The following is a 26,471-nucleotide window of genomic DNA, read 5'->3' on the forward strand; positions in this document are numbered from 1 at the left end:
ACATCCTTGTCAGCAGCATTCTTGATGATAGCCATTCTGACTGGACAAGATGGAATCTTCACACAGTTTTAATGTGCATTTCCCTGATGGCTAATGATATCAAATACTTTCTGAAGTGTTGGCTGTCGGTTGCATTTCTTCTTTGGGAACAGGCTGTTTAGTCCAACAGACCACTAGAAAGTGGAAGAAGACTGAGTTGTTTGTTTTATTAATGCTTAATTTTGTGAGCTCTTTGTATAGGGTAGCTACTAAGCCTCTGTTGGATAAGAAGCTGACTGAAACATTCCCCCATTCTGGAGGCTGCCTCTTCATATGATTAATTACTTCCTTTGCTATATAGAAGTGTTTTATTTTCATGAGATCCCATTTGCTGATTATGAATTTTTTTCTGGGCTATTGGGGTCCTATTTGAAAAGTCCTCACCTAGGCCTATATCTTGAAATGTATTCCCTACTTTTTCTTCTAGAAGTTTTTGTGCAGACTGAGAGGTAAGAATCTAGTTTAATTCTTTTAAAGGTCTATATCCAGTTTTCTTAGAACCATTTGTTGGAAGACACTGTCTTTTCTCTGACGTATGTTTTTTGAAATCTATGCTGAAAGTCAAATGGCTGTAATTGCATGGCCCTGTACTTGGGTCCTCTTTCTATTTTATTTATCTCTGTGGGTTTTGTGTCACTACCATGCTGTTTTTATTACCATGGCTCTGTAGTATAAATTGAAATCAGGTATGGTGAATCCTCCTGCAGTATTATTTTGAACAGCATTGCATTGACTTTCTGGGATCTTTTATGTTTTCAGGGTTAGGGTTAGGGTTAGGGTTAGGGTTAGGGTTAGGGTTAGGGTTAGGGTTAGGGTTAGGGTTAGGGTTAGGGTTAGGTTAAGAACTTGCCAAGAGTGAAGAAGTGCACTTGAATTTTGATTGGATTGCATTGGATACGTATCTGGCTTTTGATTGGATGGCCATTTCCACAGTATTGATGCTTCTTGTACATGAACATGAGAAGTCTTCTTCCCTTCTAGTGTCTTCCTCAATTTCTTCAGTGTTTTAAAAGTTTCACTGTAGAGATATTTTTATCTTTGGTTAGGTTTTATTCATAGTTATCTTTTAAAGACTGTTACAAATGGAATTATTTCCCTATTTCTTTCTTAGTGTTTTTGTCATTGGTATAAAGGAAAGCTACTGTTTTTTGCATATTAATTTTTTCATCCTGATATTTGGTTGAGCTGTTTATCAGCTCTTAGAGTTTTTTGGCTGAATCTTTAGGATATCTCAAGTATAGGATCACATCTTCATCATCTGTTTGGACCTCTTCCTGTCTTATCTATATCTCTATGTTTGTTTCTCTTGTCCTGTCGTTCTAGCTGAGACTCCAGTACTGTATTGAATAAGATCAAAGATAGTCTTGTTTCTGATTTTAGTGGACATGCTTTGAGTTTTGTTTATTTAATATAAAGTTGACATTTGGTTTGCCACATATAGTTTTTATTATGTTGGATATATTCCTTCTATTCTGAGTTTCTTCAGGACTTTAACATGAAGTGATTTTAGATTTTGTCAGAAGTTTCTTCCATGTTTATTGAAATGATCATGTGGTATCCATCTTTGAGTTTATTTATGTAACATAACATTTATTGACATTCTCTCTATCCAAATCATGTTTGCATCTCTAGAATAAAGCCAATTGATCATGATGAAAAATCTTAGTTTCAGGCATTTTGTTGAGAATTTTTGCATCTATGTTCATCAGGAAAATTGTAAATTTTCTTTTTTTTTACTTTATCTTTTTACTTTGTATCAGGGCAACACTAGCTTTCTAAAAAGAGTTTAGTAGTTTTTCCTCCTTTCCAATGTCACACAATAGTGTGATGTGTATTGGCATTAATTCTATGAGGGTCTGGAACTCTCCAACAGTGAGTCCATCTGGGCCGGGGCTTCTTTGGTTGTTTCAATCTCATTTAATATTATAGCTCTGTTAAAACTGTCACATCGGGCTGGAGAGATGGCTCAGTGGTTAAGAGCACTGTCTGCTCTTCTGAAGGTCCCGAGTTCAAATCCCAGCAACCACATGGTGGCTTACAACCATCCATAATGAGATCTGACACCCTTTTCTGGTGTGTCTAAAGACAGCTACAGTGTACTAAGATATAATTATAAATAAGTCTTTAAAAAAAAACAGAAAGAAAAAAAACTGTCACATCATCTTTGTTTCATTTGTTATTTAATAGGCATCTAGAAATTAATCTATCTTTTCTTAGATTTTTCCACTTTCATGGAATATGTTTTTAAGGCAAGGTCTAATGATTTTCTGAGTTTCAGTGGTAACTGTTGTAATGGTTCCCATCTCATCTTTAATTTTATTACTTTGAGTCTTTTCTCTTTTCTACTTAGTTTGGCTAAGAGTTTGTTAATATTTTTTATATTTTCAGAGAATGAATGTTATATCACTGATTCTTTGGGTTTTTCTTTGCTTTGTTTGTTATCATTTCGTTGAATTCTGCCCCAATCTTAATGAATTCTTTCTACCTATTGATTTTGTAATTTGGGACACTTCTGATCCACGACTGTAAGGAAGGCATTCCATATCTGGCACTGAGTTTTCTATTTGTCAACCTATGACCTTTGCAATGCATTTTGTATGGGGCCATTCCAATGAAAATGTATTGATTAATATATTAAATATATAATTATATATATGTATGAAGCTTATACAATAGCATATAATACAATATAGTTGTATTATATAATACAACAGAAACAGTGGCTTTCTCAAGCATACTTAAGGTTCATATTTAAGCCCCCTCTCCTTTACTTTCTTTTTTCCCTTAGTATCACTTGTGGTGTACTATCTCTATTTCCTTAAGATCTTTCTTTCCCTTATCCAACCTTCCTAATGCTATGACCCTTTAATACAGTTTTTCATGTTGTGGTTACCACCAACTATAACATGAATTTGCTGCTATTTCATAACTATAATTTTAGTAATTATAAATGATAATGTAAATATCTGCTTAGCAACCCTGTGGGAATTGAGACCTACAGGCTGAGGGCCACTGTTCTAGGTATAAAGAGGGTCTTCATGGATAGCTAATGGCTGAGTGGCCATATTGAACCCCTGATTTCTTCCTTCCTTCCTTCCTTCCTTCCTTCCTTCCTTCCTTCCTTCCTTCCTTCCTTCCTTCCTTCCTTCCTTTCTCTCTCTCTCTCTCTCTCTCTCTCTCTCTCTCTCTCTCTCTCTCTCTCTCTCTCTCTTTCTTTCTTTCTTTCTTTCTTTCTTGTTTTTTTTTTGAGACAGAGTTTCTCTGTATAGCCCTGGCTGTCCTGGAACTCACTTTGTAGACCAGGCTGGCCTTGAACTCAGAAATCCACCTGTCTCTGCCTCCCAAGTGCTGGGATTAAAGGCGTGCGCCACCACGCCCCGCCCAACCCCTGATTTCTTAATGTAGGCCCTCAGAACTAAGAGCTTTCTTTATGGGCTGTTTTATTGTGTCCCTTGGATTTTGGTGCATTGTGGCTTCATTTTGATTCTAGGAATTTAAACAGTTTCTGCTTGATTTCTTCAAGGACCCATTCCTTGTTAAATAGTATGTTTTTTGGTTTCCATGAGCTTTTGTATGCTTGAAGGTTTTGGTTGTTATTAAGACTTGCTTTATGATCTATTTTAAAGAAAGTTCCTTGGGCTGCTAAGAAAAGTATGTAATCTTCAGTGTTCAGATGGAATGTTCTATAGATGTTTGCTAAGTCCATATGATCTCTGATGTCATTTAATTCATTTATTTCTCTTTTGTTATTGTTTGAAGACCTGTTAAGTGGAAAGGATTGGGGTATTGAAGTACCTACTATATTGCACTGGCATTAATTTGTGACAGCATGTAATAGTATTTATCTTATAAAATTGGGTGTACCTGTGTTCTGGACACATGTGTTTAGAATTGTAATGCCCTCTTGAGGGCTGTTCCCTTCATCAGTGCAACATGATTTTTTTTTTTAATTTTAAAAAGCCTTTTTTTAATGACACTTACCTGCTTTCTAGATCCTCTTGCTTGAAATATTTATCTTTTTACCTTAATGTGCTGTCTGTCTTTTGTAGTAGGATCTATTTCTTGGGGGCAACAAATATATGGTTAATTTTTTTTAACCATATCTATTAGTCTGTGTCTTTTGATTGGGGATTCAGGCTATTAATACTTACTATTATTATTTAACAGTGTGCATTGATTTCTGTTGTTTTGTTGATTTTGTAGTGTTTGTTTTTTGTCTCTTTGTCCCTTGCTTAGCTATTATTCTAGAGTGGCTGATTCTTTCTCATAGTCTCATGTATAGATTTGTTTATTATTTTACTCTGAGTCAATTAAGAATCTTATATGTAGAGCTGTATGAGTGTCATTAATTACTCTAATCTATTTTTTCTAATAATGGAAAGTTCTTAATTTTTCTTCAATTATGATAGATAGCTTTGCTGGGTATAATACACTGAGTCAGCTGTTGTCTTTCAGAACTTGAAATATATCATTCCAAGCCCTTCTTTCTTTTCAAGTTTCAGTGGAGTAGGTTGGAGCTATTTCTATGAGACTCCTCTGCTGCTTGGTACTTTTCTCTCACTGCTTCCTTTGTTCTGTATTTTAAGAGGCTTAATTATATATAATGAGAGGAGGTTCTTTTCTGGTCTTGCCTCATATCTAGATGGGAAACTCTTTTCTTCATTCTGAGAAATTTTGCTGAGATTCTTTTAAAGATGTTTTCTCTTCATTTAGAATGAGATTCTTCTTCTATGCTTATTGCTCATAGTCCTGGTCTTTTCAGAATGTTTCCCACAAGTGCCTTCTCATTGTCTTATGTTTTGTGTTTTTTCTACTTCCCCATTTTCAACCTTGCCTTTCATTTCAGATCAGGTAGTCTGCCCTTCTCTTGATCCATTCTGTTGCTGAGGCTTTCCAGGAAGCTTTAACTTTCACATTTTTTTCTTTTGGTGTTTTAGATACTTTTTTTTCTCATTGTTTCTCTTGTTGAATTCTTTTTAGGTCTTATGTGGCCTTCATGTTTTATTTAGCTTTTTGGATGTGTTCTTGATTAGGATCTTATTTTCTCCCTTTGGTTTCTTTACTAACAATAATGATTTTGAGTTTTCTATCTGAGGTTTTATTTATCTCATTCTTATTATATGCAATTACTACAGAATTAGTAATTTTTGAAAAGCTTTGTGCTTTTTGTGTTTCTTGTTTTACTGTGTTGGGATTTATATATTCAGGATTATTTAATTGCTTGGGTTTTAAAATTAGCTATATTCTTTCTTTTTAAAAAAGATTTATTTATTTAATATTTACTTATTTATTTTTTAGATGTGAGTACACTGTAGCTGTACAGATGGTTGTGACTCTTCATGTGGTTGTTGGGAATTGAATTTTTAGGACCTCTGCTCACTCTGGTCAACTCAACTTGCACAGTCCCTGTTTGCTCCGACCCAAAGATTTATTTATTATTATACATAAGTACACTGACTTCATAGCTGACTTCAGATGCACCAGACGAGTGCATTAGATCTCATTACGGGTGGTTGTGAGCCATCATGTGGTTGCTGGGATTTGAACTCAGGACCTTTGAAAGAGCAATCAGTGCTCTTACTTGCTGAGCCATCTTGCCAGCCCTCTATATTCTTTCAGTTGAAATTTTTGCATTGTTCACTTGGGACTTGAATTTGGTAGAATTGAAATTCAGAAAACAAGAATTTTCAGAATAAATCCAGAAAATTTCTGAATCCAAGGACTCAAGGTGCCAGCTGCAAATTCTATATTATTCCTTGAACAGAATAGTAACTGAGAACAACCATCATGGCTAGATATTATCTCTCTGCAAATGTAGTAACCAAAATTTGTTTATCCCATTGGAGGATAAATAACCAAGTGTAACAGCAAGGAAGATTCTCAGATTTTAGTTAATCAGATTAGCATTGCAATGGAAGTAAGATGTGTGAGAGTAGAGATTAAGTGCTAGGCTGGACCTGGAGCTGATTATGTACCCGGAATGGCATTGGATGGATGATCTTAGACTGCTGAACCTCTTGCATCCATATCAAGACTGGGGTGCTGGGACTACAGGCATTTGCCATCCCATCTACTTTATGGGGTGCTGGGTGCATGTTAGGCAGGAACTCCACCAGCCGAGGTACACACCCCCAGTCCAGACATGTGCTCTTCAAAGTATTTAACACGAGCATCTCAAATTGCTTTTAATGAATATTCAGCAGGGACGTGGCTGTTAGAGGCAATTATCAGGTGCAGTTGCAAGACATTAAAAGTTTTTGTGTTGATTATATTTGTAATATTGTTAAACATAAAAACCTTTCATTATGCTTCTTCTAGGTGAAATGATGTGTTATATTTCCCATGCTTGAGCTCATCATTCCAGGAGCTATTTTTTTTTTTTTTGATAAGCTCTGGAGACTACTTTCCCCATTTTTCAATTTTAAGGGCATATATTGACTTTTTTTGAAAACAGAGATCCTTGAGTTATAGTTTCTTTTTGGTGATTACTTTATTCTGTAGTTGAAATCCCAGAGGGAAAAATCATGTGGCTTTTTGACACATGATCTTTAAAACACATAAGATATAACACTTGAGGACCTGGAGGTCTTCCCTGTTAGCACCCTTCATCTGCCCCCACTGTACAGAGCCTTCTTCCTAGAGATCTGTTGCAGGACAGGCTCATTCCAGGAGTGCTTCACTTCACCAAGTGATCTTCCATCTGCCAGACTCTTATCAACTATTGGAGGTATTAATTCATCACACGGACCATAAACCTTTATTCACCTGGTTGATTAAACATTGGGAGTATGGAATGACTAGCCCTCTTATGGAAAGGATTTGTCTAATCTAATTTTAAAAAGATGTGTATGAATATTTTGTTCACACATTTGTTTATGCATCATGTCTATGCCTGGTGCCCATGAAGTTCAGAAGACGGTGTTGGTTGCTTTAGAAACAAGGTTATGGATGGATGAGAGAAGCCATTTGGGTGCTGGGAAGTAAATCTGGGCTCTCTGAAAGAACAAGTGCTTTTAATGGCTGAGCCATCTCTCCAGCCCCAATTATCCAAACGATGATGAGCCTAGAAGTCTTAGGAATCTGGAGGCAATGGTCTTTAGTCTCTATGTGGAGAGATCTTGCAAAGAGTAACATTGAGGATTTCTCCTCAGACCATGCATAGCACCGATGTAGCTATAGTGCTGAGAATGGAGTGTGTCTGTGTGCTGGCTTGTCTTCTCTAGCCTCATGTGGATTCTATGGCCCAGACAAAAACAGTTGTTAAAAGTATGTGATACTCTGAGCCTTCTGGACAAACTTCTGTCTGTCTCTGTCTCTGTTTCTGTCTCACTGCCTCTGTCTCTTTGTTTCTGCCTCTCTGTGTGTCTTTTCATGCCCTCCCTTCATCTCTTTGCCTTCCTTCTCATCCCCATTCCCTCCATCACACTGTTAAATTCAAATCTATCCTTTACTTTTAAATGGTATAAATGTAAGTGGACCCAGTTTTAAGTAAGTTGTTGCTTTTCTTTTTGGCAATAAGCAAGTTGTAATGGTTATAATTAGAACACTTATGGTTAAGGCCTCTTAGCTTGTTTTAAATGTGTGTGTGTTTGCTATTGCTTTTGTTCCAAGAAACCCAGTGTTACACATGGATAATATATACATATGTACATTGTAGATGTTGCTAAACAAATGTTAGTTATCCCCCAGGTTTAGTGCTCAAATTGATGAGCTGTAATTTAAAAGACTTGGGCTAGTCTAGAAGTTGGCAAACTGGTCTGTGGTTTCTTTTCCTATTATTGTTCTTTTAACAAAGCTCTACTGAGACATGGTTTGCACACTATAAAATTTATCTCTTCAAAACACACAATTGAGTGATTTTAGTGCACTCACAGGGTTGCACAACCATTACCACTGACTAATGTCTGAGCATTTCATTACCCAAGAAGAAAATCCAATGCCCATTAACAGCCACTCCTTGCAAGAGCCCTCCCCTCAGCCCTTGACAGCACTAATTTACCTTAGATTGCTATGATTTGTATATTTTGGACAATTCATATTATGTGTGGTCTTTTGTGATTGGGTTCTTTTAATCACCACATTTTTAAAAGATTCATCCACGCTGTAGCATGAGCTGAGTCTTTATTCTTTTTTTTACTGTCTGACAATAGTCAGTCTTATGACTGTACCACATTTTCTTTATTCATTCACCGGTGCATAAACATTTGAGTAGCTTTGGCTTTTGGGGGTTATAAATAACACTATTGTGTACATTGGCATGCATGTTTATGTGATGTGGGCCCTTAGTAATCTGAGTACATACGTAAAAATAGAATTGTTGGGTCATTATTCACTTCCTCATGTTTGTGCTGTTGAGGAATCACCAGGCAGTTTTCTATGGTGGTCACGCCACACCACATTCGGTACCAACAACACATGAAGATTTCAACTTTTTCACTTCTTTAGCTATACTTGATATCCTCACCCTTCTTTATGGCTCAAGGTCGATTTCCCCCTAAGAACTAGTGATGAGCCTCTTCAGTTTTATATAATGTCTGTTCAGTGCCTTCCCCGATTGTCTGTCCAGTTGTCTTTTTAGTATTGAGTTGAAAGTTATTTATATATTCTATGGATAAAACATAAGTTTAATTGATTGCCCTCCTTCCCTTACTCCCTCTCTCCTTCCCATCCTCTCTCCTTCCTTCCCTCCCTCCCTTACTCCCTCTATCCCTCCCTCCTTCCCTTCTTTTCAGCTTATGCTTTTGTTGTCATACTATGAGACCATTTCCTAATCCAAGGTAACAAATATTTATTATTCCATTTTCCTCTATGCGTTTTATGACTTCAGCTTTTACATTTAGGTCTCTGATCTCTTCTAAGTTAGTTTGTGTATGAGAGGTGGGATCAAGCTTCACTCTTCTGCGTATGCAAGTTCAGAAACCGCAGGATTACCTAATGAGAAGATTGTTATTCTCCCTTTAGTTATCTTGGTGTCCTTGTCAAACATCAGTTGACCACAGATGTGAGGCCTTATTTCTGGCTTCTGGCTTCTGGCTTCTATTTTGATCTTCATGATTAGTGTTGTGTCACCTGTGGTGACCTTTGGAGCATTCTTCTTCCTTTTCCAGTGAGTGTGAGGTGAGTGTTCTACACCATGTGTAGGATTGATGCCAACTCCTCACCCCAGGGCTGTGCATCTGGGGTGGAGAATGCTCTGAAACTTGTAGCCTGTACTGTGGTACAAGATCCTGTGGTAATACCAGTGTTCTTGGGTTAGTACTTCCAAGGGAAGCAGAGAGAGAGAGAGAGAGAGAGAGAGAGAGAGAGAGAGAGAGAGAGAGAGAGAGAGAGAGAGAGAGAGAGAGAGAGAGAGAGAGAGGCAAATTAGGGTAGGAGACACCAACTTTGATACAACTTGTGTATCTTTAAGAGTTCTCAGTCTTGCTTGGCTAATTATTTCTTCTTTGAATCTACTAGCAGAGAAGACATTTCTATTTAAATTAGTGTTGGTTACAGCAAGCCTTGGTGCCTTCCAGGGGCATTGTGTTGGCTAGTTTAATGTCAACCCAACATAAGCTAGTGCCATTTGGGAAGAGAGAATGTCAATGATAAAATGTCCTTTTCACATTAGCCTTTGACAAGAACAAGTCTATGGTTTATTTTCTTGATTGATTATTGATGTGGGAGGACCTAGCTCTCTATGAGGTGATGTTACCTTTCAGTGGCTAGTCCTGGGTGCTCTAAGAAAGCAGGTTGAGCAAGTCATGAGCACAGTCCAGTAAACAGCACTCCTCTATGACTTCTGCCTTAGTTCCTATCTTTAGTTTCCTGCCTTGAGTATGTACTTTGACTTCCCTTGGTGATGGAGTGGGACCTGAGTTATCAGTTGATTTTGGTCATGGAATTTCATCACAGCAATAGAAGCTAACTAAGAGAGACATGTTGCAGCTTATCCAGGTAGAACTTGGGTCTTGTGGAGGTTCTTCTCCCTACACTGGCATATATTCTGCTCATTAAAGTTCTCAGCACATGGAGATGGGAAGATGCCAAAGCTGGAGGCTTGGTGAGAAGCAGGAGCAGCCAGCTTTCTGAAGGCAGTCTACACTAAAGTCTAGGTGGTGCCTACCTTGTAGTTAGTAAGTCATCTAAGTTACATACTTACAGGGGGCAAACTATTAACATTTATAAGTGGTAACAGAAACACCAGGGGCTTGTCCAGCCTTTCACATGGGTAGAAGCTCCCATCCTCATCTTTTCACTGGATAACTGGAACCTCTGGTCATCTGTCAGAGTGGGGTTGTGCACAGAGATCAGGGAGATGGGGTATATGTTATGCTTGGAGTACAGTGTCCACTTTTTTCCCTGTGGGATCTGCCTGCTCTAACCTCTGCTTTGTTCTCTTCCTCAAACCTGGCTGATCTCCCACTAAATGGCTATGATGCATCCTCTTTCATATTAGCAAGCAGTCAGGGTTTAGGTGTTCTCTGCCTGACATCAGAACTCCCCAACGTTATTGGGGATTTCTTTTCTGTCCCTTGTCTACTGTGCAAGCAAAAGCATGCAGCTCTGGGAGGTATCTGCAGCTGTTCTTCTGTAGGAGTCTGTACCTGGGAGCAAGGGGAAGATGGAAGCTGCTATTCTAGCCTCATGCTGCTTGTATGGGAGCCAAGGCTCTGCAATGGTAGTCTGTAGCCACTCTATGCCTTTTTCAGACTGCAGAAACCATCATCAGTGGTAGTACCATTTTCTTGCTCTTATTGCATTTACACTGTGCCAGACTATTTTATATGCCTATTGTATTAACTTATTTCATCCTCACTACAACCTATGAGGTAGGCACTTTTATAGTCCTGTTTTATAGTCATGAAGTCTAACTAACACTCAGAGAAGCTATGTAGCTTAGGGTCTTACAGCCTGCAAATGGTAGAGTGAGTATTTCAATAGAAGCAGCCTGGATCCAGACATGAGTCCACACTGCTTGCACAATGTGGCCAAACTAGGGCACACCCCAGAGCACAGCTCAGGTAAGTAAGGCCACAAAATCATGTCATATGAGGGATACTCAGTGAGACCAGAGACGTTTACTACAGAGGTGATAAGAACCAAGAATGAACAGAAAAGAGATGGACAAAGGGATATATGAGAGACAGTCACACCTTAGTAAATGAGAATAGCCTTTAGTATGCCCATATCTATCTATCTATCTATCTATCTATCTATCTATCTATCTATCTATCTATCTATCTATCTATCTATCTATCTATCTAATCTACCCATCTATTAATCATATTAATATTCTGACTCAAAATAGGGGAAAACTTTTTGTAGGCTGAGAAATTCACAGAAGGGGAATCAGACTCAGAAGTTCTTACCTTCTTATCCTGGGACTTGGACAAGTAGAGATTCCATGAATACCCCACAGGTATACCACCAGCTACCATCAGAGGCTGAGAAAAGGTGTTAAATTGATGACCTCAGAGGAACCATATGTCAAGTCTTAGGGTTTTGTGAGATAGTAGCTAACATTCATTGAGGTGGATAGATAAACACAGAGTAGGCCAACAGTCAGTATTTGTTCAAGAGAGTTCTGGGTAGAGCCATTGTCTCTCACACTCACATCCATTCAGGGCTATTTCTGCTTTACTCTGACTTCATGTAATATGCTAAGACAGGCGACCCTATAGATTGGCAAACTCTCTTGCAAAATGCATGGAATTGGACTTTTTTTTTCCTTTTAAAAAAGAGAAAGGTCAGAAACATAGGTATGAGGTGGGAAGGCAGGAAAGTTTAATTAAAAGTCAAGGCAGTCATGAGAATAATGAAAGAGCACTTGCAGTTCACCTTTGACCTCTCACCAGCCAGGTCCTTCAGTTCTGACCTATACAAAGGCCCTACATACACAAGACATACAAGAGACTTTCTTTTTTTTTTTTTTCGTTGTTGTTGTTATTTTGGAAATATACAGACTTTTAAAAAAATATTTCTCTGCTATAAAGCAACAGAATTTAAATGAGTCAAGGGTGTTCTATTGGCCATTTATAAAACATAGACTGTTCTGGGTACCACATGGAGAAGCAAGACCAAAAAGTATGGGGTCTTGTGGGCCCTTGAATGCCCAGTGTGTATTTTTAGCATATCTTTACATGTGTGCTGGAGAGATGTATTCAAACTTTTTGGAAAATGTACCTAAAAAGATTCTTCATCATGGAGCAGGAAGAGTGTTCTCGACAGCTTCAATCAAGTATTCGTTATCAATCTAGACCCGTCTTTTCTAAGCGGCAGGGGCCCAGTGTACAGCAGTTTGTTGAATTCTGGTTCTTGTCAGAGAAAGGAGTCTGCAGAAGGGTTTTCTCTCTCTCCCACTGGTCTCCATCAATTTCTCTATTCTGTTTATAATTGCCAGGCAGCCATCCACCTTCTGCCTGGTTGTCACCTGCTGCAGGAAGTTTTATTTCTTCAATGACAAAACTAATAATGTACGTTGAGCTGCTCTCAAGTTGCCTTCACAGGGAAGCCCTTTGTGTTGATCCAAGAGCTCTCTCTGTTTATGATTTCTAGTACACAACTCCATTTCTGTCTATGGGACATATAGAATCCAAAGAAATCCCACTTTCTACCAAAATAGTTGAAGATGGGCACCATTATATCATGTGACATTAGCCAACAAATATTTCTGTTGGCCCTGGAACAAGTCCTTAATTCCATCATCCATTCCCATGCTGGAGGGATTTATGTCTCTTTCCTCATGTTCTATTTCCTCTGGGTCCCATCTGCCACAGCCCTTTCTGATAAAGCACCCTCCCCCAAACTAGACACAGGGTTTTAGATATGCTTAGAGACCTGGGGATGAGCGGGGTTCTCTCTTGTTCTAACTAACGTCACGTGGACGGCCTTGATATATCATCAACTCACTTAAAACATGGTCAAGAAGGACTCCCATGATCGGAAGGATTTGAGAATCATCCCCTTCTCTTAAACCCCAGTGAATGATGTAAATGGTCTACAAGGGAGATTCCTCATTCCCCAGCAGACAATCCTCCCTGGACTTGGCATAGAGTCGGGAATAATGTCTACAGTCAAGGTGTGTCTTCCCTGCCAAAGGAAAGGGAAAAGAACAAGGCCCACATGGGCCAAGCACATCCCCAATGCTGACTAGGTGCTCTATATGCTCTGCTTGATTTTGTCTTTTTGGTGACCTACTAGGTGCTGCCTTGTTTGATAGATGGGTTCAGAGAGTAAAGTGCTAAGTGATTTGGATCAGCAGACAGATTAAAAGAAAAAGCAGTCACATTTCCACTGCCAGAAGTGAGCTGGGAAACTTTCACACATTTTCCTGTATTCAGTTCAGCTCTTACCTAGTGGAGGTAGAAGAAAATGGGCACGTTCCAGAGGGAGTAGGTACAGGATCCCCAGGGACGTGGGCATGCGTTAAGAATCAGGGTAGCCTCAGTCCTGTGAAGGCTTGATGCTCCAGTATAGGGTAATGCCAGGGTGGGGAGGCAGGAGTGAGTAGGTGGGTGGGGAAGCCCCCTCATAGAAGCAGGGTAATGGGGGGTGGGATAGGGGTTTGCAGAGGGGAAACTGGGAAAGGGGATAACATTTGAAATGTAAACAAATAAAATATCCAATTAAAAAAAAAGAATCAGACCAACAGCAAAGGACCCTCTGGAAGGTGAAGCCCGCCCTTCTGAGAAGCTTCTAAGGAAAGAGCTGGTGGCCAGTGAGTATGTGTGCTGGCTAGTTTTATGCTACCTTGACACAAACTATAGTCATTAGAGAGGAGAAAACCTCAACTGAGAAATTATCTTGGTAAGATTGAGCTATAGGCATGTCTACAGGACATTTTCTTAGTTAGTGATTGACAAAGGAGGGGAAAGTGCATTGTGGGTAGTGTCAATGATGGGCTGGTGGCTTTGGGTTCTAGAAGAAAGCCAGCTGAGCAGGCCATGAGGAGCAAGTCAGTAAGCTGTTCTCTTCCATGGTCTCTACGCCAGCTCCTGCCTTCAGGTTCCTGCCCTGTTTGTGTCTCCACCTTGGCTTCTTCCCTCAGTGGACTGTGGCTTGGGATATGTGAGCTAAATAAACTCTTTCCTCCCCCAAGTTGCCTTTGGGCATAGTGTTTTATCAAAGCAACATTAACTCTAATTCTAACATCTTAAAAGCCCCAAGATAATATCAAACCCTCCAGAAAAGCTCTCTCATCCATACTGGAGGGAAAGGTTCTTCTCTAGGTGTCCATTCCATGAGAATAATTGCTTCCATCTGTCTCCCACCAAAAAAAAAAAAAAAAAAAAAAAACCAGGGGGAAAAAAAACCCAGAAAAAAAAAGATCCTGGTCCCTCAGACATCAGTATCTATAAACTCCCCTTTCCCTTGCCCCCTAGACTGCACATATCTTCCTTTATCTTTTGCTCTCAGTCCCTCGCCCCCTAGACTGTACATATCTTCCTTTATCTTTTGCTCTCAGTTTTCTCACTTGTGAAATGTGTGGGTTAGAGTGGTGACCTCTAAGGTTTGTTTTGTTTGTTTCCTGTTTGTTTAGTTTTTGTTTTTCCCCAGTCCTGTGCTTTCTGAAATGCTATGAAGATTGGGCTATCAGGATTCTAATTCCCTGGGGAGTTACTAACTAGTTGTGAATTTTGCATAACTAATTCTCCCATGAAGGATTTTCCAAGAGGGTAACTTTGAAGTCCAAATGTGGTAATGCAGAGACCACTGGGGACTGAAAAGCTGTTGTCAAAGTAGAAGGTGGTATTTTCCATTTGGGGCTTGGCACCCGTGGGTGATGGTTGCCATCTGCCTCTCTGTTTTTCTCCACTCCCTCCTCCCACTTGTCCCCCGTGAGCTGGTGTTTTCTCTACCCACTGGTCACTCATTTGCCTTTGTTGAAAGTGCTGGCCTCCCACACACTCACTGGGTGGTCAGGAGTCGGACTAATGTTGATGATTAGGAGGCTTAAAATAATTTCAAATTTGTCTTAATTTGGATGGAAATTGAACTGCAGTATACCCCTGGCCTGTTTATGTAAAAATACTTTTTGCCAATGATATTAAAGCACATGAGTCAGAGATGGAAGTTATTTATCTAGGAACACAATGTTTTAAAGTGGCTGGAGGGACACCAGTTATGCCCAACAAGACCACGACAGTAGTAGCAGAAAATAGCCTTATTTTGGATGTTGTGCTCTTTATCTCCAAAAGAGGGCCCTCCAGTTGACATTCCAGTTTCTGGAGGCTGCTCTAGAGTTGGGTAGGAGTTGTTTTTCCTGACCTGGGTCTACTTTGTGGAACTGGGACAACCCGGAGTTTTGACAACAGTAAGACAAAATGTCAGAAATGGCCCCTTGCCTCGTCAATTCCTCTTGTCCTGGGCAGCTTCTATTGGCTAAAGGCCAGGACTTGATCAGTTCGATTCTCAAGAAACAGACAGTATTTATTATTAAGTTAAATCATAAGTTTGCAAGGGGAGCTAAACTAGTCACACTCTGTGCTTTGGGTATAGCTAAGACATCAGCTTCACAGAATTTATATCTGACTGCTTTCCTGCCAGGGGCTGTGTTCCTCTGGACCAGGATTCTAACTTCCTGGGCTGTTACTAATAGTTGAAATTTTTACACAAATAATTCATTTATAAAGGACTTGCTAAGAGGGTAACTCAATGTCTTACAATTCTTCCTATATAAAATAAACTTCCTTTCTCTGCCTAAATATTCTCAAAGGTTGCTGATTCTGGGCCATTTGTTTGTCACAGGCTGGTCAGAGAGCATGTTGTTCTGGCTCTCACCAGTTTGGTTCTGGCCTTTTAAAGTGAGCAAATGGTTTGTATATAATATAATATAATATAATATAATATAATATAATATAATATAATATAACCAAGTTTTTTTTTTCTTTTTAGTGTGTATGTGTGCAGCATGTATGCCTGTTTGCTTGGATGTGTGTGAGTGCATGCGTGCCTCTGTTTGTGTGTGTGTGTGTGTGCGCGAGTGTGTGTGTATTTGATGTTTGTGTTGAGAGTCTTATTTGGTCACTTTCCACCTTGTTCATTGAGGCAGCATCTCTCAGTTGAACTCAGAGACCACTGATGCAACTCGTCTAATTAGCCAGTTTGTGCTGGAATTATCTGTCTCTGCTTTCAGAGTGCTTGAGTTAAAAGTGGGCTGCCTCCCGTCCCTCTACCTATGTATATGAGTTCTTGGGCTCAGACTCTGGTCTTCATACATGGCAAACACTTTAACCGCTGAGCCTTTTCAGGCTGAAACAGCTGAGTTCAACTGACCCTTACCTGCCGAAGTCAGTGCTCTATTCCACTCCCAACAACCAAGATAGGTATTCGTGTCATCTCCCCCCACACCCCTTTAAAATGAATTTGTCCTGGCCCTGGTATTCCCCTGTACCAGGGCATATAATCTTCGCAAGACCAAGGGCCTCTCCTCCCAATGATGGCCAACTAGGCCATCCTCTGCTACATATGCAACTAGAGACACAAGCCCTATTGTTGTTCCTCCTATAGGGTTGCAGACCTCTTCAGCTCCTTGGGTAATTTCTCTAGCTCCTTCACTGGGGGCCCTGTGTTCCATCCAATAGATGACTGTGAGCATCCACTTCTGTATTTGCCAGGCACTGGCATAGCCTTGGGGAGCCGGGCTGGGGGAGGGTATAGGGGACTTTCGGAGAGGAAACCAGGAAAGGGATAGCATTTTAAATGTAAATGAGAATATCTAATAAAAAATTTTTAAAAATGAATGCACATATCTGAGAACAGACCAATGGAACAGCTGCAGCCTACCTCTGTGTAGCTTCTTTTCTGTAAACATTGTGAAAAACATTCCAAGGCATCTTACAATCTCTCAGTTTGAGTCACGGGTGGTCTTCTTAGGGTTCCTTCTGCAGAGGTCTTCCCCAATCTGAGACCCTGCTGGGGTCCCTGTGCCCTCTTTTCCTCCCTCCTACCCCTTCTTTAAACATAGCTGCATCAGTTATGCCCAAGGCCTCGAAGATGGGGCAACAATTCCTCTTACCATTTGAGTTTTATGAAATTTGGTAGGAGCTGCCAGCCTGAAGGTTTTGTTGAGTGTCTTTTCCTTGTACTGTGGTTGGAAGCAAGATGAGAGCCTTGGGGAGAAAGAAGCTGTGTCTGGTTCTCTGGGCCTGGCTAGGGGCTGGGTGGCTGTGCCCTGCACCCACAGGGAGACAGTGGGCACACTGAGTGAGAATGTGGCCTTGGACCCCTGGGCCCTGAGGTCAGATTGTATTCCTGAAACAAAGCTCTGGGCTTTGCCTTTTACTCTTGTGTCCCATTCTGCCCTAGTAACCTTAGGCAGAACTCTTCAGCATACCCTAAGGAAAGGGCGTTTGAGCAGCTCAGTTCTCTGCAGCCTGCTTGGCCATAATGTCCCTGTTGCAACAGGCAGCATCTGGCCTGAGGCATAGTCTTGGTTATTGTCTGGTGCTCAGTCCTTATGTGACAGCCTCAGCAGCGGACTTCCAGGGCCCAGGACTGAGTCAGCTTGGCACCTCAGCCCCTGGGACGGTTCCCCAGAGGTGACCACTGGCCAAAGTGGAGAAAGCTGCCAGCCAGGTCTCATTAGTCCCATTAAAATGCTGCTCCTGGATGGGAATGAGCCCTGGGAAGCGTCCCCTGCAGGGCTTGTGTGATTTGCAGGGGAAGCCAAATTTCCAGAGGCCCTTTCCATACACACCTGTGGAGGTTACTAGAGGAGGTCTGGCTTGTGGGAAGACACCTGGCAGGTGTTGATATGACTGAGAACAATCACTGCTACAGCCGCTCCATCCTAGTCCTCACCACACGCCAGATGTGGGTCTGCCTTACCAGGGCCTTCCAGCTCAGACAGTTATTACTCATGCTGTTATAAAGAAGAGGCTCAAAGAACGAAGTAAGGTGCCTAACTGGCTAGACTAGCATGCAAACTCTGGCCTGTCTTGATGCCTTGCCATTCCGCTACTAGCCTCATTAGGAAGTAGTGCTACTAAATCTGGGCTGCTGCTGGTGGGTGAGCATCTGGGGTGTCATGGCTATAAGGTGAAGGAGTAGGGTGTGTCTCTGGGGTCTGTGCCCTAGGCAGTGTCCCTAAAGAGATGACAGCACTGAGTGTTCCGTTTGACAGCAGCCATGCTACTGGGAAAAACAAGAGACTATTTTATTCTACCTTGATGTCTGTGTACAGGCTCATGGTGAAACAACTTGCCTTGGGGTAAGCCAGAGTGTCTGATATCCACACAAGAGTACAATACTTTGCATGGTCTCTTTTGCCTTAGCAGTAACTGCTGGCTCCTACCCACACTGTCAGAAGACTATTTGCACTGTCTCTTTCTGCACCTCTCTGCTCAATTTGTATGCAATTACTGTCTGGCCTCAATTCCAATATGCCCTTGATCCCAAGAGGCACATTTTTTCCCCCCACGATTTACTATCTTTGCAGTTGGCACACAAGCCTTGTCATCGAGATGCACACTTAATGTGGTATGGCTCTTTAAATTGATGTTGCACTTCAGAGTTGATGGGAGAGCAGGAATGGAGGAAATGTGAGAACTCGTGCCTCTATTCAACCCATCAGTCACCTGCAATGGATTTCAGCATCACACTAGATTCTGGGTTCCCTGAAACAATTAGTTTGCAGTCCTTGAAGTTATAATCTGGAGTGGCAAGATGGACCTGGCCGCGGAAGAGCCCGAGCTCACTGGCTTGCCTTGGGAAGGCTTCTGAGTCTGGAGAAGGGTTGGAAGAAGCCGAGACTGGCTTCGAGGGGAAGTGCATCATGAAAGGAAGCAGAAGGTCTAGGTTGGGATAGGTGGTCTGATGAGCGCTGTGGACAAATGGGACGGTTGGAGCCAACAAAGTCCGCTCATGGGAAATGAGGCTGTATTTGGTAACATGAAAGGGTTCGTTGTGGCCAAAGTGAAGCGTGCATGTGGAGCCTGGGGTGTAAAAATGACACCGGAAAGGTGGGCAGGGACAGGTTGTTGGGGACCTTAAATATCATGGAAATTAGTTTAAATTTTATCTTGAGTCCAGAAGTGACTCACTGTGGGGGTATGACACAAGGGCATGTGTTTACTAATTCTGCAGAGAAAACAGATGGGGGCAAGGAAGGTGGGATGAAACAAGGTGGGTAGCTTAATGGCTATTGGAGGAGAAAGAGGAGCTCCTCTGGAAGAGTAAAAGAAAGCCTCACGTTAATTAGCCATTCCCAAACGGCTAGGTCTGACTTGGTAGGCTTGATGATCAGTGGTACAGCTGGGTTTCTAGTGGAGGATCCTGCATGCACAAGGGTGTGCTGTCCTTGACTTAAGGAGAGCTGGGCTCTCACTAGACAGGCTTATGTTGCTTATGAGAAAAATGTAGCACTTGTCTGTACTTGTTCAAGAAGGGCCCAGACGTTCCCACAGATACTTGCCAATTGAGTTCCCCATTAGACTACTTTACAGTTGGATGGGAGCATATGCCAGTTCTGATAATGGACGATGCATCACAGGGTAATCGCAGTGAACATCTCCCCATAGGATAGCAGATGTTAAGCCTTTGGAATCATAAGAAGCGTCATGACACAGGGGTCATGAAGCCAAGATGGTATTGATGCTGGCTCCACCGGACTGTTCTACCTGTGAGAGACATCCTGGAACAGATGTGAGAGAGGGAGGAGATTTTCTGATGTATGATTGACTGTGACCAAAGACTTACGATTCTCTTCCTTTTCCACTTCTCTGAACAGGTGCAGTGTCATACGTACACAGGGTATTGCTGGTGTGTCACCCCAGATGGCAAGCCCATCAGTGGTTCTTCCGTGCAGAATAAAACTCCTGTATGCTCAGGTACTGTAGGAAGGTGCGGGAGGAAGGAAAAGGGTTGGAGAGAGGCTTGTTGGTTGGACTCTGCATCTGCATCTTACAGGCAAGCCTTTAAAGGCTTGCTGTGGTAAACGAGCTCATTTTCATGTCAGAAGGGTTCCACTCTACGCTTGGTCTGTAGTCGGCTAGATGAAGAGTGTCCATTTGTGTCTACGTGTGCATGTTTTAGTTTGACTTTATGTTTCTGGTGCTGTGATCTTAAGCATTGGCTACAGCTCCTTAGAGCAGAGATGCCACACATCTAGGAGTTTGCTGTCATTTGCTGCCTGTAACGGATCTTGAAATGCATTATTGGTATCGATGTTGAAGCCATGTGAGAGTATAACACTAAAGACTTCAGTGATTGATTAGTGATGTCTGCCATGGACACAGGGAAGGAGGGTACTAGCTTTTCTGCCACATCTTTGCCATCTTTGAATATTGTAATAAATGACAATGAAAATCTTTTCTAACAGTAAACCTTATGCCTGTCTGCTCATCTGTAATGCCTGGGAGATTAAAAATACTCCAAGTCTTTAAGTTTCTCCTTGAATATTCTGATGAGTAGGTTCTAGATCTGGATTGAGCCCCAAGCCCCTTATTTTTATGAAGCTCTTCTGATAATTGGACAAGTTTGATAACAACCTATTAGGTTGATTACCCATAGCAAAGCTTACTTCTTGTACTCCCAACTTTATAGGCTTACAGTGTTTGTTGTTAGGTCAGTCTTGTGGGATTGTTTGTCATGGATTCACAGAGCCCCACACTTCACCCTCATTAGTAACTCCCTTAAGGTTGCCTCCTAAACAGCCAGTCTCATGTGTCCACTGTATATATGGATTGGATTTTTGCTTATTACCAATGTCAAGTGTAAGCAAAGTACAAAATGTTACACTGAAACCTAGCTCCAAAAGTCCATGTTAACTTTTCCCTGGGTTTTGCGTTTTTAAAATCAAAATTTTTTTCTCTTAAACAAAACAAAACAAACAAAAACAAAAACAAACCCCTAGCCCTTTGGTTTCAAAAGGAAAGTAAGTGGAAAGGGTACTAATGTCCGTAAGAATTCATGCTAGGATCAAAATTTACAGGCCAAAAGGGAAGTTTACTTTATTTGTGGTTTACACAGAAACTGGAAGCCTTAATTGGGTTAGTGTGAGGAGGGGGCAGGACTTGGGCCTCCTTGCAAGTGACCTGGAACACTCCATCTAAAGCAAACACATGCATTAGACACACGCCTCCTGCAGGATAAGATAACAGACTCCTCACACAACTTGTGTATGGAGAAGGAGTGTGATATGGGTTAGGAAAATCAGAATTCTCAGCTTTCTCTCATGGGCTGGATCTCCAGAGAGGTGTCTACCGAGTGGGCTTTCCCTGCACGTGTGGGATTGGCCTTCGAGGAGAGGGCAGGTGCCACAGAACCAGGCCTGGATGATGGGGACGTGTGGCATCCCAGAAGAAATGGGGCAAATGTTTGGCCAGAACACAGGCTGCCCCCTCCTTGAAGAACAGGCTGTGTCTAGAAAATTGTTTCCATGCCTCAGACTGTTTGGCCCATTTGGTACAATTGGGCCAACAATTTTCTACTTAATGCAGATGGAAAATCACCGATTTCCTGCCCTGACCAGCAAGGGATGTCAATCATTGCATTTTCAGTAAGAGGGGTTTCTTTTCAGTTGGCCCTAGTGATTGGATGTGGGTCAGAGCACAGAGCTGGTGAGATGAGAGTACGTGCAGGGGTGTGTAAGTGCGGGACAAGTATCGAGATGTTTGCACTACATGGATGTGGAGTTTTGTAAAATCTGGGTCAAGATTGGTTCCAGGGAACCTGGCAGTCATAGTTCAACTCAAAACAGTCTAGGTTATCAGTGACATTGATGTTAAACAAACCCTACTTGACATGCATATGCACACTAACTTTGTATATAGTATCCCCGGTGTGTATACAATACATATATACATGACCATTTGCTCATAACATCGGGCTTTGCCAAGTGTTTGATGGATGCCAACCACAGTGTCATCTGAGTCTTGTGCTTCTGTTTCCTCTCTTGCCCAAGGTCCAGTTACCGACAAGCCCTTGAGCCAGGGTAATTCAGGAAGAAAAGGTGAGTGGAGTTTTATGCTTTGTCTAAATGTTTGCTCCGAAAGCCAGAGTAAGCAGGGTTCTTAGGCGAGAGGGATGGAGTCTGGGGGCGGGGGGTAGCTAAACATGCCTCCCATTTCCAGTTTCTTCTCTGAAGCACCAGAGGTAAGGATGACTTAGATAGTGACGACTATCTTAGTGACTATCTTAGAGCTGTCATTGTTTCTGAGGAAGGACAGAGACCGTGTGGGACACAGAGTTGGGTAGAGACCACCCTTATGTGAGCCCTATGGATCTCTGCTCTCTGGGAAGTTCAGTTGGTCAACTACCAACCGAAGAAGACGACGAAGGCAGAACACTCACGTCTACCTTGGCTCTCCAGTTTGTAAGCTCCTCTGTGTCCTCCTGCCCCGACCTTTTCCATGATGTATCCAGAATCTCTTCCTGAAGGCCAGGATGATGTCATGGGTATGCAGCCAGTGCAGTCATCTTGACATTTCCAACCATGTTGCCTTGAGGCCAAGAGGATGGTGACGTGAACAGAGGCAAGATACAGGTCTAATGAGTGTCTGCTGCCAGGCCATTTTGTTCTTGAAGTATTACACAGTTTGTATGATGCTTTTGATTTGGCTGTTTTCCTGTTGTTGTTGTTTTTGTTGTTGTTTTTATTTTTGGTCTAAACCCAGAGCAACATTAACCAGCAAATTACATACTACCATTACAATTCAAGAGGTAGGAAGATAGATGCATGCATACATACATACATACATACATACATACATACATACATACATACTTCAGGAGAGTAAAGTTTCCCATTTTGAACTTATAATGACAGTATCTTCTGCCTGCTCCTTTTAACAAAGGGACCACATTTTTGTTTCAGTCTGGTTCTCTCATGTTATATAGCTGGTATTTGTCTGAATGCTGTAGTAGACTCTGAATGTGAGTTGGTCCCTGCAGTATCCTACTCGCTCCTTCTGGTTTGGAGGTCAATTTGAGGCTTACAACTAGGGCTCACAACTGCCAGCTCCTGGGGCAGCAGACACAGCGGCCTGGAAAGCAGCCACCTACCCATCTCATCACACACGTGGGCGCTGCCGAGCTTCTGTCCTCTCAGGCTGACTTTGAGGCTTCTCACCTCACCTAGGCTTTGGAAAGTGAGTGCTCATAAGAGTCCCTGGTGTGTGTATGTGTGGGAGGGGAGTACTGTGAGCAGCACAGAGGTCACCCAGTGCTACACACACAGCAACATGGAGACCAGGGCAGCCATTGGCTTCTGCCGCTGCATTGAGGGCCGGAGTTAAGGCTCAGAGAAGCTATTTCTGAGACATGGTTCCTCAAGAAGCAGGTGGTCTGAGCGTGGGCTGAAAACAGTGTGCCTACAGGGGCTTCTCTTTCTGAAGAAGGAAGGTGAGAAGAAGGGAGGAGATGCCTTTTCAAGTCCCTCTCCAGAGCTGGGGATGCGACCAGGAATGCCAGGATGGGAGAGCAGGGATGGGAGCGGGGATGTCTCTGTGACATCTGACTTCACCAGTGCTGTCCCTGGCAACGCGCCTGGAGGTTTGGGAATAGGGCCTGCTTTCATTCTGCTTAATGCTGCATATCAACGCTTCAGATGCCAATGGCATTTACAGGAGATAGCAGGGAACACCCTTTGTCCCTCTTAGACCAGGATCAGCCAGCGGACCTGGAGGAGGGCTCAGGATCCTGACTCTGCTAGGGTGATGCTAATAATGAAGCTTCCTCTCGATCAGTGGTTCTCAGACTTCCTAATGCTGTGACCCTTTAATACAGTCCCTTGTGTTGTGGTTGTTTGTTGAAAGGTGGCTTGTTTCACGCCGAGCCAGCGCAGTTCCCACGAAAGAGGTTCTTTGTTGAAGGGGGAAAGAAGTGAGGAAGAGAAAAGAGAGAGATGGGGCAGGTCTCTGTCTTTTATCTGGGCCATGATGTAGTTGCCAGGTAATGATGCACACCACCGCGCACAGGTAATGCAGGTGAGACATACACAGTGAATGCCGCCCTGGCAACAGACGAAGGAGGGTCCTTGTCGCCTAGGAATGATGTCATTGTTGAATTCGGAGGCTAACTGTAAAACACTTTTGATGCTAACAGTGGTGTCCCTCAAACATAAAATTATTTTGTTGCTACTTCATATCTGTAATTTTGCTGCTGTTATGAATTGTAGTGTAAATATCGGATATGCAGGCTATCTGAGATGCGACCCTCCAAAGGGGTCCCGACCCACAGGTTGGTGACACTACTGTCAGCTCCCAGGTCTTTGCTCCCTTGTCCTGATGTCTGGCTTACTTCTTCCTGTGGGGTCCAGTGGAGAGGAAGGTCAGGCCAAGCGGTGGGTGACGGTGTGTGCTAGATCTCACTCTACCCTGGGATCTGAACTCTGCACAGGGGTCTCCTTTTCCCTCCACTTAGAGGATCAGTTTAGGTACAGGATCATTTCTTTGCCATAAGCATATAGAGAAAGCAAGTTTGGACCACCTGTAGGAAGGGCCACTTGAAGCCACACCTGCCTAGGAAGCTGGGGTTTGAATGGGGACAGGGTGTGAGAGGGCATTCGTAATATCCTGTGTCGACCTGCAGAGGTTCCTCTTTCAGCTGAACTGAAGAATGGAATGTGCTCCGCAGGGCAGCAGGTGGGACAGCACAAAGGGCCCTTGTCTGAGCTCATGCCCACATGGTGGCTTCTCCCACAAGGCATCTCTCAAGAGTCGGGGCTGGCAGAGCAATGGTGTGGGTCTGGCTCCTGGGAGTGCAAGGGGTATGACTGCAGGGAAGGTAGAGCCTTAGGTCTGTGGGTGTAAGGGATGTGGGTGCAAGGCAGGGATGGGACCTACTTTCTCTCTTCCCCAAACTCTCTTGCCTTCTTGAGCATGCCCCACTGATGGGGCTGGGAAGGATCAATTCTCTCTGCCTAGAGGGAATGAAAAGATGCATTGTGCGACCGCTCAGAGTCTGGTCGCAGGCCAGGAATTAGGCCTTGGAAGGAGAGGAGGAGAAAGGCCGAGTTCAGGGAGCTGGGGGTAGACAGCCAGAGAGATAGCATGAGGGAGGGCAGCCAGGCAACAGCAGGTCACCGCTGCTTGGCTAGGCTGGGGGGGGGGCTAGGTTCACAGGTGTGGGGCCCAAGGGAAGAAGTGGGGGCGGAGGGGGGCACTGTTATCTTCCCCAGATGCTCCTGCTGCAGGAGGGGAGGAGGGTCACAACTTCAGACTATTTACTTAATCCCCAGGAATGTCCTCTCTTCGCTCTGTTCTTTGTGCCCCTTGTGTTTAACGGACTCCTTTATGGGCACATGTGTGGTAATTAACACGCGCAGTGTAAGGCCTGGGCCATGTGTTTGAGTTTCAAATATCCATTGATCTGGGGCAATCCCATCCTGCTGCCCCCTCCTCTCCTCCTCTGGTCCTGGTCCTTGAAGACAGATGGGGGTGGGGTGTGTACATGGCGGGTGGTGCACACCTGCACCCACATGTGTTTTATTGATGCCACGGAGGCGGATCTGAAGAAAGGAAGAGTACCCCGGCAGTCCCTCTAGCTCTGAGGCTCTACTGCTAAAACAGCTGGAGGCCACAGGAGCTGAGAGAAGGACTGATTTGGGGTTTTCACTGATGTAGTCCAAAGGGCAGTGGCTGGGAAGCAGGCTGAGTTTCCAGACTACTGACTGGTCTGGGGCAGCCTGTGTCGAGGTGGGCAGTGAGCTTTCCTTACCTGTTTCTTTTTGGGCTAGGATGTAAAGAACTCTAGGTGAGCTCACAGGGCGACAGAGGGGTGGGGGTAGGGGGGTGGAGCACTGCCTTGCCGTGCAGCCCCCACCCCTACCCCTGCCCCCATGAGGTACCAGGATGACAATTCTCAACTTACCTGAGGAGTCTAGAGAGTGATAAAGAACAGTGTGGATGGAGGGATCCAGAGAGCATGTGCAGAGCGGGGGTTTTTAAGTGTCCCTCTTGATGGCTCAGAGTCACAGAGTCCTGCAGCTGGGCTGATGCTGGGACAGACAGACAGCCAGTGAAAGGCAAGGGTTGTCAGAGGAAGTTTTCTGAAAATTTCTCATTTTCCTAAAAGGGGTCTGAGAGTTTGTTGTTTAAAACAAGTGAGAAAGAAACAGAATCGTGAATATAGTTTCCATAAGGTTTCCTTCTGAAATTTCTGTATTTGTCAAGCCAGTCTCAGAATAGGTCAGAGCTTCCGAGTCCAACTCACCTTTAATGGGTAGAGAGTTCTTTTTAATCCCTCACTGGCTGCTCCACAGAGTGTGCCTTGAGTAAGGAGTGAGTCACAATTATTTCCCCAAGGTCCCTGTCTGTGTCTCTATTTTTAGAGGATCTTGTGGAGTCTGGTCTGCACAAGGATGCCAACCTGGGACCTGTGCCCCTCAGGACGTGGGTCAGAATGTACTGATGGGCGGCTTAGGGCAGGGGTGATGGGCAGCAGGTATTCCATATAAAAGAGATGCACTCTGCAGCCTCCAGACTTGGACTAACAGTTGAGGGCAGGGG

At 43.0% G+C, this 26,471-nt stretch overlaps 1 protein-coding gene across 2 annotated transcripts in view; it reads left to right on the top strand.

Moving 5' to 3' along the window:
* Smoc1 (SPARC related modular calcium binding 1) overlaps positions 1 to 26,471 on the top strand; it is a 159,416-nt gene that overhangs the window by 90,903 nt on the left and 42,042 nt on the right. For both annotated transcript variants that reach the window (XM_021179100.3, XM_021179101.2), the window contains exons 4-5: positions 19,751 to 19,850; positions 21,926 to 21,973. In XM_021179100.3, the coding sequence (XP_021034759.1) occupies positions 19,751 to 19,850; positions 21,926 to 21,973 (148 nt within the window). The remainder of the gene's footprint in view (positions 1 to 19,750; positions 19,851 to 21,925; positions 21,974 to 26,471) is intronic.

Source organism: Mus caroli, unplaced genomic scaffold (genome assembly GCF_978045245.1).
Source record: "Mus caroli unplaced genomic scaffold, Mus_caroli_1 scaffold_14, whole genome shotgun sequence".
Classification (NCBI taxonomy): Eukaryota; Metazoa; Chordata; class Mammalia; order Rodentia; family Muridae; genus Mus; species Mus caroli.